We start from the raw sequence: 14514 nt of genomic DNA on the forward strand, positions 1-14514 counted from the left end.
TCGGTGCTATTATATTTTGAGCAAAAGTTTTGGCCCTTTATCTCTTTTGAATTTCATATGGAGATCTCCGAGTTTTGCGATAGTTGACTGTGCTTGTGGATTGTGTTACATCCTTTTGCTAATTCAATGTGTAGCACCAACTAATATTCTACCCATATTTTCTCTTCATTCTTTCGCAAGGATAAATCATTGGTTCTGTGCAAGTTCTTTTAGATGATTTGAGATAGTATTTGAAGGGCGCCCATAGTATTGAGCGACAACTGTATTTGAAAGCGTAGTTGAAATCAACTCACCCCTTCTTTGTGATTGTTAACTCCAATATGAAGTCACAATTGTTTATATTGAATGCAGCTCATGAAAGTCATTAGTTTATTTTGGACTAACATTGTTCTTGAGGTATTAACTTCTTTAACCTAAACCTAACAAGATCTGATTTTACTATTTACTCATGGTTTTGCTTTAGAACAATCTTATCTTTCTTGGCTTTAGATAAAATGTCCTATTTCTGGCTTAGCCCAGTGGTAAAATGTGTGGATAAGCGCACGTCACATGTTCAAACCTTGCCGTGGTAAAAAAAACTTGGTTATTAAGTGGAGAAGGATAGAGGTGCGAGCTCATTATCCACTGAGTTTCGAACCATGCGCCATTATCCGTCTGGGATTTCTTGGTTGTAAAATGATGTCACATTTTTGCAATTGAGTGATATGGTTTATTAGGTCATTTATATTACTTGGCTTTACTATATAGCACATTGTTCAAGTTTCTCAGGCCACATTAAGGGGACTGCACAAAATCGTAAGGCTGATTCGGGTCCTCTTAAGTGCATACCTGCTGTCCAACTGCCACAACGAAGCACTGTAGAGATCCACGATTATCAGCATGACCATGTTACTAGTGTAAGTTTGAAAACAATCAATACAGTGGCTGATTTATTGTATTTACTAAAATTTAGCACTTAATTGCAGGATGTTACCGCATCTTCTAGGAAACCAAAAGTCAAGAAGAAAGGAAGGGAGAACAGTTTACTATCAAGTGGTCCTGATGCTTCTGAATGTCAAGGTTCCCTTTCGGTAACTGCACTTCTAATTTTTCTTGGCTCTAGATAGCTATTTGATGATTTGGGAATATTTCCTGTCCTCAGATGCAGTTGCAGCAGGCTTTTGTGAGATTTTGGAAGATTTTTGTGGCAGAGCAGAAAATTTTGGTGATGAGCGGGATGAAAGAGAATTTTTACCAATGTCTTTAGCAGATCTTAAAGTTGTTCGGAATGAAATCACATCTATCCGAGCAAAGAAAGCACTGCATTTGATTCCAGTTGATACTCTAATGAGATCACTCAGGGTCTTAGATCACCAGATTCATCGAGCAGAAGGTTTATCAATTAATGATTATGAACAGGTAAGTTAGCAATTATGCAATTCATGTTATTCTTTAGACTTGCAGTGCAGACAATTTTCCATTTGGTTTCTTGTATAATTTCCTCTTTGCAGTTAATTCTCGACTTGAGCTCCCACTATTTTCTATTAACTCTCTCAGAAACAATGAGTTACCAGCCTTTTCTTGTTCATTAACCTATGCAAGGTTATTGGGTCATGCTACCGCCTGGAAATCTTTGGTTCTCGTCGACATGCCACACCTGTTAATGATTGTTGTTTTATAATAGTGTCATGACCAATTGACCATAATCAATAACAAAGCTTTGCTTTTCCATTGTTATGCAGGTGGATACAGAGGTTGTGTCATTGATTTTTTGTGCTTTAGAGTCCATTCATGCAACTTTAGCTATAATGGCTTACCGTGGGATGCCTAAGCAGTTATACAAAGAAGAAGTATGTTCTTAACTCAATTTTTTTTCTTACTACATGTATCTTGTTAATTACAAATAAAGATTTCCTTGAGATTCTTCTGTTGGTATCTTTGCATGTCTCGTTTATGTATGTTAACTTTCCAGCTGACCATGGTCTTTGGTACCAGATCATTGAAAGAATCATGGACGTCTCTCGGCACCAAGTAATGAATGTTATATTTGGTAGTGATCCCGTATACCGTGCGCTGCACAAACCAACCGACATAGGGGTTCCTGAAGGTAGGATTCTGAGCTGGACTATTGATTGTTTGTATACTAGGGCTTCATTTGGACATTTATGAAGTCATTGGATAATTGACTTCTCAGTAATTTGTGAAGTCAGGTAAAGGAAAAGGAATGAGTTAGATTGAATTGAAAATGAAAAGTAGAGAAATTCTATAGCTTGTAGAATTTATAGACAGTAAGTTTTGAAGTGTTTACCCCAAGACTTCTTGTGAACCGAATACAAAATGTGAGAAAGTTAAAAGCAATGTTAGCACAATGGCAATCTTAAGATTTTGAAACTTCTTGGTGATGTCTAGAATTGAATGGTTAGCCTGTGTGTTTCTCGGAGATAGCTGAAAGAATCTTTCTGCAGAGCTGAAAACAGGTTGGGAACTCCAGTAAGGAGTTTTGAAGTGTTCCAACCAAAATATGGAAGTAGAGTATATTAAATTAGATCTAACCGTCAGTTTGCAGTGGCCAAATTATTTTTCTCCCTCTTTCAGTTCATATTTTGAACTTCGCCCGTAGCTATTGTCAGGTCTTTTATCTCATCACATGACCTTTTCCAATCTTGGCTTTCTCTGTTTACGATCCGCCTAAGAGTGTGACAACTTCTGTGATGGTTCTGGAATCATTCTAATTTGATGAGTATCTAATTAAATCAGCCTAAAATTGGAGAAGACGTGAAGGGGATAACTTTTGGAATCATTATTGTTTATTGCTTGAGGGTGGCATGGATAACTGGTACAGTAAAACGTTTGTTCCATCAATTACCATACACTTTCCTTGTTCTATTCTTCTCTGGACACTCTGTTTTATCTAGTTTGTGTAGCTTTACAACTGTGAGTTCTGATTCCAATTTTGTCTCTGTTAATTGGCTAATCTTGGAAAAGACCATCTATTATAATTAAACCCTAGTATTGTATTGCTAGATATAGTTCATATTCTTTTACTTAGAGATAAATCTTTACCTATGTTTTCATATGCTTCCAGGTGAAGAAGATGAAGAGGCTGATGGGGACTTTGTTTCACCAAATAAGAAGAAGAGATCTAGGAGTGTGAAACCAAGGAAATCAACATCAAACAAGTATGATTATAAATTGGTGTCCTTGATAATGAGTATTGTTTGTCTCTCGTAGTAAATGGTCCTATCACCTCATGCTGGTGTCTCTACTTTTTTAGGGTTTCTTCTGCTGTTAGTGATATACTTCAGAAGCTTTGTGTGATTCTTGGTTTTCTTAAGGAGTTGGGCACGATAGAGCGCCTACCTGACAGTTGCATTCTCCAGCTTATCAAGACCTGCTTCACAACGCTTGTGGTTGAGAATATCCAGCGTTTGCAATTGGAATCTATAAGCTTAATAAGTCGGGTAATGAAGCTACATTACTATAAGTTTGTCCTTTAAGTCTAAATTAAAAGTGACTGCTTTGGATCTTAATTGTGCATACGTTGTTGAGTGTCCAGATATTTTACGCATACACACAGCATCGTGCTTACATAATGGATGAGGCACTTCAGATTCTTTTGAAGTTACCCTCTTCAAAGCGCATGCCCAGAACTTATCCGCTTCCTGATGAAGAGCAGAGGCAAATTCAGCTCATCACTGGCCTTCTGATTGAAATAGTTCACAGCAGTTCAAACCTTCCGGATGTTTTGATGGAAGCATCTGACAGTCCTTCACTGGAAGTCTCAATTGATGCCAGTTACCCTATCAAATCCTATGAGTCCATCACTGAAGCTTGCTGTCTTTTCTGGAGTCGTGTTCTTCAACGTCTAACGAACACAAAAAATCAAGAGGCAGCTGAGTTGAAGACAATGATTGAGAATCTTGTCATTGATCTGTTGATTACTTTGAATTTGCCTGAATATCCTGCCTCTGCTCCTCTTCTGGAGGTATTAGAGACGCGGTTGTATTTCTAACATAATCCACTTCATTGGCTATATGTTAAAGATACACTTATTTGCAGGTTCTTTGTGTTTTACTTCTTCAAAATGCTGGGTTGAAATCTAAAGATGTTTCTGTTCGTTCAATGGCCATTGACCTTCTCGGCACAATTGCTGCAAGGCTGAAACAGGATGCAGTCCACTGTAGGGAGGAGAAATTCTGGATTGTGAAGGAGTTGAGAAGCGAGGACATGAATGACCGGACTCTTCCCAAGGATGCATGTTCTGTTTGTTTGGATGCCAGAGTTGACAAATCACTTGTTCGATGTCATGGTTGTCAGAGACTATTTCATGTTGACTGTACCGGAATTAGGGGTCATGATGTTCCTAATCGCGGCTTTCATTGTCCGATGTGTTTCTCTAGGAAGCAACTTCTTGTATTGAAATCACATTGCGAGTCTCAGTCCAAGGATGCTAGTCAAAATAAGCGTAACAAGTCAGGAAAGACTTCACAAGTTACTGAGGCAATCACAAATTTGGAGACTGTTCAGCAGCTACTCCTGAATTATCTCTACGATGCTGCGGCTGTGGATGATGGACATCTGTTTACTCGTTGGTCAGTGCTTCTCTGAAATAAATATTTTTATGCTATGAGTATTTTTCTGTTTGATAACCTTGCCTGAGAAGATAATGCATTGCAGGTTCTATCTTTGCCTTTGGTACAAAGATGACCCTAATTCTCAGCAGAAATTCATGTATTATGTTGCTAGATTAAAGTCACAAGCAATTGTGCGTGACTCTGGTTCTCTTTCTTCACTAATGACGAGAGAGTTGGCAAAAAAGCTAACTTTAGCATTGGGACAGAATAGTTCTTTCTCTAGAGGATTTGACAAGATTCTGCAAGTGCTTCTGGTTGGTAAAGTAGCACTTTCTCCTTTTTTCTCGAAACTTAATTTTTTTTATACTCATTATAAGATGCTTTACAGGCAAGTTTGCGAGAGAACTCTCCAATCATTCGTGCAAAAGCATTGCGAGCAGTAAGTCGGTTGCATACTTGTTCTAAAATTTATATCTGTTTTGTTCCAACTTTTGGAGTACTTATCTTCTGCTCCTCTTGTTTGTGCCATAATGAGAGCAGGTTAGTATCATTATAAATGTTGATCCAGAGGTTTTGGGTGATAAGCATGTCCAAACAGCAGTGGAAGGGAGGTTTTGTGACTCCGCTACATCTGCCCGAGAAGCTGCATTGGAACTTGTAGGCAGACATATTGCTTCCTATCCTGATGTTGGTCTGAAGGTATTGAATTTAAATCTATTTGATCCCACAAAACTTGTGGTGATACCTTGTTCAGGATGCCAGTATTTGTCCTCCTAACTCTTCTTTTGGTTGCACAGTACTTTGAGAAGTTGGCGGAAAGAATAAAGGATACTGGTGTAAGTGTGCGGAAGCGTGCTATCAAAATCATTCGGGACATGTGCACCTCAAATTCTAGCTTCTCGGAGTTCACTACTGCTTGCGTTGAAATTATTTCCCGAGTAAATGATGAGGAATCCAGTGTACAGGTAGAAGTAGTCAAATCAATTTCTGTTCCCGTTTAACATTCTAGCCCATTCTCTTTGGCCCAGGTCCGTGGTTAATGGTGATAAAAGCAACATGACCATAACAGTACCTGCGCCAGATAAATGTAGAACTTGTAAGGTATATTCATCCAATGATTGACCATAATTATCATTATACTTTAGACCTGACAAACGGGTTGGTTGGCCCATAAACATCGACTCAGACGAAGGCACTTCCTTGGTGCGGTTGATAGGCCAGTCCCAATTCTAGCAGGTAGGTCCCGAGCCAGTCATTATACAAGTGGGAAGGGGTCCGATCCAGCCCACAAACGCTCCACTTTGGTGGACTGGATAGTAGGCGGGGTTTTTCTAAATTAATTTTGAACTTTGTATAACAAGATTTAAGTATTTAATTTATTGTTAAATAAAAAATGAAGAAAAAAACCTCAAAGGTTATTTGCTGTGAAGAAATGGACCTTGGACCTAAATCAACCCTGAAAGCTAGCTCATAAGGTGAAAATTGTCCAAGACCATATAAGGAGGCAAACAAGCCATCCCTCCACCAGTAGTCGAGGTGCGCTCAAGCTGGCCTGAATAAAAGGGTAGCCCGGTGCTAAGCTCCCGCTATGCGCAGGATCTAGGTAATTTTAGATCATCCATTGACATTACTTATTGTTGATCCCACTTCATACAAAACGAATTGTTGGTACTTTCAGTATTTTATTTATATTTGGCTTATGTACATTTTCTTGAACTCCGTTTCCAGCCAAACCCTGCCAACTAAATTCAGGTAAATAGAGTACCATATAAGCAATAAAGCAACTAGTCTCTCTGTTCAATTCAATTGAGCCAGCACGTTTTAGTCCATGTCTAAATTCTTTTCCCCTATCTCTGGATTGAGAAGTTTTTCATCTCCAAAAACTTGAACAGAAAGCTAGTTACTATTTAATGTTGGTTTTGCTTTGAGGTGATGTCTTTATCACAAACTTTTTTCCACTTTTAAAGTACTACTTTTGTTGAAGCATGTGACCACATCACCTAAAATTTGAAGTGTTAGACAGCAAGCACTTTTATTTATTTATATCATCTCTGCACATTTACTTATTTATTTTAGGTCTTGAACACTCCCTATGTGTAGGTCTGGCTATTTCTTTTGGAGCAAGCATGTGGTTTTTTATTTTTTTTTGGATAATAGGTGATGGTAAATATAAGTTTGAAGCCCAACTTCTACTTTAATGCCATATTGAACTGTGTGACCGCCTTGTCTAAGAAAAAGCTGTTAGAGGGTCACATTTCTTTATATATGTTAGGTTTGTCTACTCTTTAATTTACTTATGCTAGGTCTGCAACAAATTCGAAATCTTTTGGCAACTTATTGTTCAGACTTTCTTTCTTTTCTGGATCTATTTATAAGTTAAGGGGGTTATAGTTTTGGTGGAGGGAGTACTTTTTGTGTCATTGCATCTAAAACATTTTCTGCACCATAGTAAAATGATGGCTGGTAGCATGTTTTGGGTGTGAATGCATTGGTCTCTGTGCAAGATATATTTTGGGGTTTGCCAATCAAGGAGTGGATGGAACAAACAGTCTTGTTCACAATTTTGAGTTTGGTTTTATACTTGTATTGTTTTGCCTGAAGATTAATTCAATGTCACATTGAATAACCTTGATGTGGACAATGCTTTATATGGCTAGAGTCCAGTAGCATAGAAGCAATTCTTAGACGCTGTTCTATTATTTGTTTATAGGACCTGGTCTGCAAGACACTTTATGAGTTTTGGTTTGAGGAACCTTCTGGTTCACAACATCAATTTTTCGGAGATGGAAGTTCTGTTCCACTTGAGGTGGCTAAGAAAACAGAGCAAATTGTTCAAATGCTCAGAAGGATGCCCAGTCTTCAACCTCTTGTAACTGTGATTAAACGCAACATAGCTCTTGATTTCTTTTCACAATCTGCTAAAGCTGTTGGCATCAACCCTGTGTCCCTTGCTTCGGTCCGTAGGCGCTGCGAGTTGATGTGCAAGTGCTTATTGGAGAAAATACTGCAGGTCTGATTTGTAGGATGGTTCCTATTAAATATATGGATTTCCTTTTTATTAAATAGAATCTTCAAGTATCTTCCTCTACAGGTGACGGAGATGAATACTGGAGAAGGAGAGGTGCACATGCTACCATACATGAGGCTCTTGCATGCTTTTTGTGTTGTTGATCCTACTCTATGTGCACCAGCTTCTGATCCTTCTCAGTTTGTGGTCACGCTACAACCTTATTTGAAGAGTCAGGTTGTGCATCTACTTGGTCTTTAAGCTACTCCGCTGTGGTTCTATGTTATTTCTTCTCTTCTTGTTGAGAAAATTTGCTTTTCTAATTTTTGGAGAACAAAAGTTGTATTTTTAATTTTCGTAATGGAGTCGAGTACATCTTTTGTGTGCATATGCATTTGGTGCATGCACTACTAATTTGAGATGTTGTAAGTTGTTAGTCGCTACATAGACAGCATACCAGAAACATGTGGTATAAACAAGGGATAATAGAGCATAGAGCTCATTTGGGTGTCAACAGTGCATTCTGTGTGCTAACTTGAAAGGGATATAGTACAAATGGCTCTTTTGGGTTTGAAGCACAATGCACATATTCAATGTGCAGTTTTGTCTATGTAGCCAACTTAAAGGTGATATAGTACTTTAGTCTATTTAGTTCCAAAAGCAGCATACCAGAAACAGGTGGGTTATCATTTAATACCAACCATGTTTTATACTATTTTCGGAAACCAAGCTATTCAATCTTGTGTTAGGAAGCGGAAAAATGTTAAATTGAGTGAAGAATTGGTTGGGATACATAAGAGCACAATAGATATTCAAAGTTGTATGAACTATAGTGGTATTAAAATTTTGAATCATGCGATTGAATCCTTGGGAAACGATGGTGGTAGAGCAGAGATATACAGTTATTGCAATGGTGGCAAAGAACTAATTAGGATTTATGTTTGGTTAATTTACAACTAAGGTTATCTTGTGGCTAAATATTAATAGATATTAATTTACCAAAAAAGTATATGATAAAATACAAAAAATTCTGCTTTTTTTTGGGTGCCTGAGAAGAAACAAATCTATCAAATATGGAAATGACATAGAGGATATGTATGAGTGAGTTATCTTAGTGTGAGAATAGTAGGAGAAAATGCAAGGGACTTTCTCATAATCGTGGGTTGCACTAAAGATGTGCTTTAGGCCATATTTGTTTGCCGTATATTGATAAGCTAACTAATAGTACATAGGGTGAGGTTCCATGATATATGTCATTTCCAGATGATATTGTATTAATTGAAGAACTTGTAGGAGGAGTCAATTAAAGTTGGATTAACGGAGACAGACAGAATAAATGTAATTTAGTCCTCATTGGATGAGCAAAAGTGAATTGAGTTTGGACGAGATTATGGTGCCTAAAGGCGTACATCAGTAGTAAGCGCGTTAAGACCAGAGCTTTTTGTAGTGCTAGCAGGAATGCAAGTGAATGAATCCCATTCCCAGCGAGTGAAGTTCACCCCTTCAATCTACTTCTCAAAGCAGGAATGGAGGGCAGCTTTCTTAATAATTCAAATAAATAGTTCTGTTCACATCAATGGAAGCTCTTCATTAACGAAGAAGCTAATTGGCTCCAGATGTATAAGCTTAATCTTCTCAGAAAATAGCTTGATTGATGAAGGTGTAGCTCATCGAATTAAGATATAATAACTGAAAGGAGAGAGTGTTAGTGTGTTACAGGAGCGCTATGCAATTGGAAGATACCTAACATAGTGAAAGGTCAGTCTCATAGAACGATTGTGAGACCAACAATCAGTTATGTGGGAAAGAATATACCTCTAAGGCCCAACATATCCAAAAGATTGGTGTCGTAGAAATGCAATGTCGAGATGAATGTACAATCATACAAAATTGGACTAGATTGGAAATGATTGATCATATGGCTCAAGTAACCCAAGTAGATGATAAAATGAGAGGTTGCTTGAGATGGTTTGACTGTGTCCTACCTTGACCTTCCAATGTATCAGTCTGTGGGAGATGGATAGATTGAAAAATGCTTACAGCGTATCCAGTTTGTGTATTAGTGGGTGGATGTTCCTTCATACTAAAATATTATCCAAGATTGGCTGTACCCGCTTGTTAACTTATGGCCGTCATTGCTATTGCCTCCCGATTCCTCCTTTTCTTCTATTGAGTAGTATACTTTTAGAAGTTTGATACTACGGACAAGTTATGATAAGCTTTATTCTTCTGGCTTCTGTGTAGGCTGATAATCGAGTTGCGGCCCAGCTTTTGGAGAGTATAATTTTTGTAATTGATTCTGTTTTGCCTTTATTACGGAAGCTTCCTCAAAGTGTTGCTGAAGAACTTGAGCAAGATCTGAAGCAAATGATTGTTCGGCATTCTTTCTTGACTGTTGTCCATGCTTGCATCAAGTATCTACTCTCATTGATACCCTCTTCTCGCTATATATAGGAACTAACCATTTCTGTTCATAAAATTCTCGCAACTTCATCTTCCATGCTTCAGTTGTTTCCTTATAAGCTTTTGCTTACAAAATTACAGGTGTCTTTGCTCTGCGAGTAAAGTTGCTGGAAAGTGTTCAACTATTATTGAACATCTTATCCAGTTATTCTTCAAACGCCTAGCTGCCCTAGGTTTCAGTAATAAACAGGTTTGTTATACCCCATGAAGTTTCTGATCTCTACTAGGAAAAAACAGATGTTGCTCTTCGTATTTTGTTTTGTGATCTATATGGCATTCTTACATTAGTTCTTTTTCAGAACTTTCAGCAAGTGGGACGGTCTCTTTTCTGCTTGGGTTTGCTAATACGTTACAGTAGCTCTTTGTTATATGTATCTGGTTCCAGTAACAACTCACATGTTGCTAGCAGCATCAACCTGTTTAAGAGATATCTTCAGACCGAGGACTATGTTATCAAGGTCCGCTCATTGCAGGTGAGTCCTGCTATTCCCTTAAAGTTTTTGCACGTATGTCGTAATCATCACTTGTGCAACTTTGTAACTTTCCAGGCACTGGGCTATGTTTTAATTGCTCGGCCAGAATGTATGCTGGAAAAGGATGTAGGGAAAATCTTGGAGGCCACACTTTCTTCTAATACTGATCCACGACTCAAGGTAACTTTTCTGCTTGTGTCATGCTTTTGAAATGCTGTGTACTGAATCATTCGTGGACCAGATGCAATCACTGCAAAACATGTATGAGTATCTTCTTGATGCTGAAAGTCAAATGGGAATAGATAGTGCAAGTGAAAATGAAGCAGCTAATACGGCAGTTGGTGGCCCTAGTGTGCCAGTTGCTGCAGGGGCTGGTGATACCAATATTTGTGGGGGAATAGTTCAGTTGTATTGGGCTAAAATCTTAGAAAGATCCTTGGATGTGAATGAACAAGTGCGTCAGTCTGCTCTTAAGGTAATTCCCTAATTTTTCTTATTTCTGTTCCTGTAAAAACTGATTCATTAAGCTGCTCGTATGTATTGAACTCACTCCCACTTATAGTACATTTAGTCTAAGAGCTGGTCTGTTCACTGCTGGCGTTACATTTCCCCATATCGATCCTCAGTATTTGGAAATTCTATGTAATGCTATTTTCTGAAGCATGGAGTAGTTATTCTCAGAGTTATAGATAGATCCTTTTACCCATTCGAATTATGGGTAGATTCCTATTCTGATCTACCTTTGAATTTGTTCAAACAGATTCTGGAAGTTGTATTGCGTCAAGGTCTTGTCCATCCTATTACTTGTGTTCCCTTTTTGATAGCGCTTGAAATAGATCCTCAGGAGGTGAACTCAAAGCTGGCTCATCATTTGTTGATGAACATGAATGAGAAGTACGCTCTCTGTATTGTTAGAATCTAGAATTATCTCTGGATATTATGGGTTTATGTTAATTGTCGGTGGCTTCTTTTCAGGTATCCATCCTTCTTTGAGAGCCGTCTTGGTGATGGTCTGCAAAAGTCATTTATGTTCATACAAGCCATGAATAAAGGTGGTTCTCAAAGTTTAGATGCTCAGGCTAAAGCTCCAGGTATCATGTCAGGAAAGTCGGACCCTGGCTCATTTGATCATGCAAAGCATGGGGTGTCTAGAATCTATAAGCTCATCCGTGGAAATCGTCTTTCAAGGAACAAATTTATAGCCTCAGTTGTGCGCAAATTTGATACACCAAGCTTGAGTGATTCAGTAGTCTCGTTTTTAATGTATGCACCAATCTGGATTACTGACCCTAACGTTGGTTACCTTTTCCATATTTATTTTGTTTGCATTAATCTGGACTACTGATCCTGAATTTGTTTTTCCCCTCCTCTCTTCCAGATACTGCACTGAAATTCTTGCTTCACTTCCATTCACATCGCCTGATGAGCCCCTTTATTTGATCTATTCTATAAATCGGATTATTCAAGTTAGGGCTGGCACAGTGGAGGCAAATATGAAAGGATTTCTACAGTTTTTACAAGCAGGTAGTCAAAAAATAAATGGAAGTGGGAGCATTCAAACAGAGCCCACTCAACCTATTAAGTGTGAGAGTGAAACAATGGTTACCAACGAAATCCAGGAAGGGTTGGAAAGGGATCGTGGCTGTGTAGATTATGGATCAGTGAATTCATATATGCCCCATCCGGCATCATTAAATCCACATGGCATATCCAATGTTGATTTGCACACGATCCAGGTATGCTTTCTCCATCAAGTTCAGTCTAACCATATGAGCATGGTGTGGTTTGGCATGCAGAGCACGTGAAATATGTCATTATGAGCTTTACTGTCGTCTCCTTTATGGTTCACATGTTACCTCTTAACTTTCCAAGCTAATAGATGGCGAGTACTTTGATTCTTCTGTTTGACAACTATGCATAATACAGGTGGAATGTCTCGCAGCCGGTGCTTTACAGTTGCTTCTGAGGCTAAAGAGGCACCTCAAGATTGTGTATGATCTAAATGATGCCCGTTGTCAGGTTTGCCTTTCTGGATTAACTCTGCCTCTGACTATGCAAATGAATGCCTTGCAGCATCTACCTGGTACTTATATGTGCTGGTTATGTCATCAGGCATATTCTCCAAATGAAACCCCAAAACCCGGGGAAGGTCTTTCAAGGCAAAATCTTCAGTTAAATGTGAAGGAAATTAACATTGACCCCCCAAACAATTATGAAGACTTTGTCCGGAGATATCAGGTAAATTAAGTGCAGTGGTGATGCTATGTATGTGTCCATCGACTTGCATGTTTAATTCTGTATGGGAGTTTTGTAATCCTGAGAGAACACATATATTACACTTATATGTGTTGCGTAGATTATGCCTAGACAATTATTCACACATTTATGGTTTCTAAGCTTATAGTTCTTCCGGAGTATCTTCTGGATAATTTGCCACCCTATGCTTTTGAAGCTTTCATGGTTAAATACGTAACACTTCTCTTTCAGTTCTTGTCTCTTCTAAATATGTTTTTTTTGTTTTATTTCTCAGGTAATTGTTTATTGAAGCTAAATTGCAGGTGTTGTGTTGTGATTGCAAATCTAGGGCTCTCACTTTGTAATTAGCTTTTGTTATGTCCAAATAGACAAGCTGGAATGAACTCTTAATAGCCCATGTGATTAGGCTAATCGCTCTTTCTACGAATGTGATGTTTCCCCTTATTTTAACCATGGCCATTAGGATTTTTTTTGCAATAGCAGGAGGATTAAACAGCATTAAGTAAATGAGTCAAAGTTACTGCGGTACTTGTTTATCTATTGCGTCTATTCATTCTGGAAAGATAGACTACTTTGCAGCTAAACTGAAGTGGCTGTTTGCCCCCCTCCCTCTTCCCCCCTCCTCGCTTTTGATATTTTTACGCAACAACATAATTGGGATGCACTCACAGAGACAAACTTTAGACTAAACATGTGATTTGTTGCATTTTGATTACCATTCTTTGTAGGATTTCAAGAATGCCATGAAGGAAGATACAGTGGACTATGCAGTATACACAGCAAACATCAAAAGGAAACGCCCTCCTCCAAGAAGAAGTAGGAAGTGTGGTCGAATGATGGGTGGTGATGATGAAGATGATGAAGACGATGGAGAATGGGGTAGCGGAATGAGAACTAGTGATAGCGGTAGTGGCAGAAGAAGCAGTAGCAGGTTAAGGCAGCAATACTAAATGTAAATACTTACAGGTAACACTAACATGTACAGTATGCAGGAAGACAGGTAAATGACAAAAGTAGCAAGAACCAAAACAGATTTGTAACATCATCTATAGAAGTTAAGAGATCATAACCTGAGATGCCAGTACTAAAAGTTGAAGCTTGGAGCTCCAGAACGTCGGTGATGTGCTCCATTTAGAAGTCATGATTCTTGGAGGCACAAATTTTGGTGACGACCTCCAACAAGTAGCAAAATTGAAACTGAATCATTTCCTTATTATTTCTTTGGGGGATTTAAAAGGAGGAGAAGAATCTTCTTGTGTAGGTTTCGGTCCTTTTTCTGTACATTCTAATAGATTCTGATCTCATTTGGAAATGAAATCACACCATTGTTTTCGTGTAGCTCTTTTTGAACATCTGTTCTGCAAGTCATATTTTAGATTTTATAGACGTAAAAGAGCAGAAAATTTGTACGGTAAAAACTTTCTCGCATCATGTGTTTACCCAATCTGTATTCTTGTGTACCTACGGGTCATGGAGATATATAGGAGGTGGCTCCCAAGCAAGACCTGTAAATATGCAGAAGTCAGAATACTCTCTTTGGAACAGTGCATTATATGATACAGCAGCAACAACAAAAAAAATCCAGTACGATCCCAACAGGCGGGGTCTAAGGAGGGTAGTCTATACGCAGACCTTACCCCGAGGCTGTTTCCAATAGACCCTTGGCTCAGGAAGGGCAAGAAGAAGAGGAAAACAAGGAAGGAAGAAAGAAGGAAGAGAAGAAAAAGGGAGAGATAAAGGTTAAATAGTACTAAATAATAAC

The 14514-nt window shown here is 38.4% G+C and overlaps 1 protein-coding gene across 3 annotated transcripts in view; it reads left to right on the forward strand.

The window, feature by feature from the left end:
• Positions 1-14090, forward strand: part of LOC107812928 (sister chromatid cohesion protein SCC2) — a 28606-nt gene extending 14516 nt beyond the window's left edge. Inside the window, exons 3-28 of one of the 3 annotated variants that reach the window (XM_016638117.2) lie at positions 769-896; positions 966-1059; positions 1142-1398; positions 1722-1829; positions 1975-2086; positions 3065-3158; positions 3254-3440; positions 3536-3964; positions 4039-4571; positions 4657-4867; positions 4942-4992; positions 5094-5252; positions 5351-5518; positions 7264-7563; positions 7645-7797; positions 9805-9974; positions 10105-10213; positions 10323-10496; positions 10572-10676; positions 10738-10971; positions 11257-11390; positions 11472-11759; positions 11875-12232; positions 12423-12515; positions 12609-12734; positions 13481-14090. In XM_016638117.2, the coding sequence (XP_016493603.2) occupies positions 769-896; positions 966-1059; positions 1142-1398; positions 1722-1829; positions 1975-2086; positions 3065-3158; positions 3254-3440; positions 3536-3964; positions 4039-4571; positions 4657-4867; positions 4942-4992; positions 5094-5252; positions 5351-5518; positions 7264-7563; positions 7645-7797; positions 9805-9974; positions 10105-10213; positions 10323-10496; positions 10572-10676; positions 10738-10971; positions 11257-11390; positions 11472-11759; positions 11875-12232; positions 12423-12515; positions 12609-12734; positions 13481-13702 (4997 nt within the window). In that variant the 3' untranslated portion in view covers positions 13703-14090. Of the gene's footprint in view, positions 1-760; positions 897-965; positions 1060-1141; positions 1399-1721; positions 1830-1974; positions 2087-3064; positions 3159-3253; positions 3441-3535; positions 3965-4038; positions 4572-4656; positions 4868-4941; positions 4993-5093; positions 5253-5350; positions 5519-7263; positions 7564-7644; positions 7798-9804; positions 9975-10104; positions 10214-10322; positions 10497-10571; positions 10677-10737; positions 10972-11256; positions 11391-11471; positions 11760-11874; positions 12233-12422; positions 12516-12608; positions 12735-13480 lie in introns of all 3 variants that reach the window. The other 2 variants (XM_075242913.1, XM_075242914.1) reach the window with 2 other exon arrangements.
• The last annotated feature ends 424 nt before the right edge of the window (positions 14091-14514 follow it).

This window comes from Nicotiana tabacum, chromosome 22, assembly GCF_000715075.1.
Source record: "Nicotiana tabacum cultivar K326 chromosome 22, ASM71507v2, whole genome shotgun sequence".
NCBI classification, from domain to species: Eukaryota; Viridiplantae; Streptophyta; class Magnoliopsida; order Solanales; family Solanaceae; genus Nicotiana; species Nicotiana tabacum.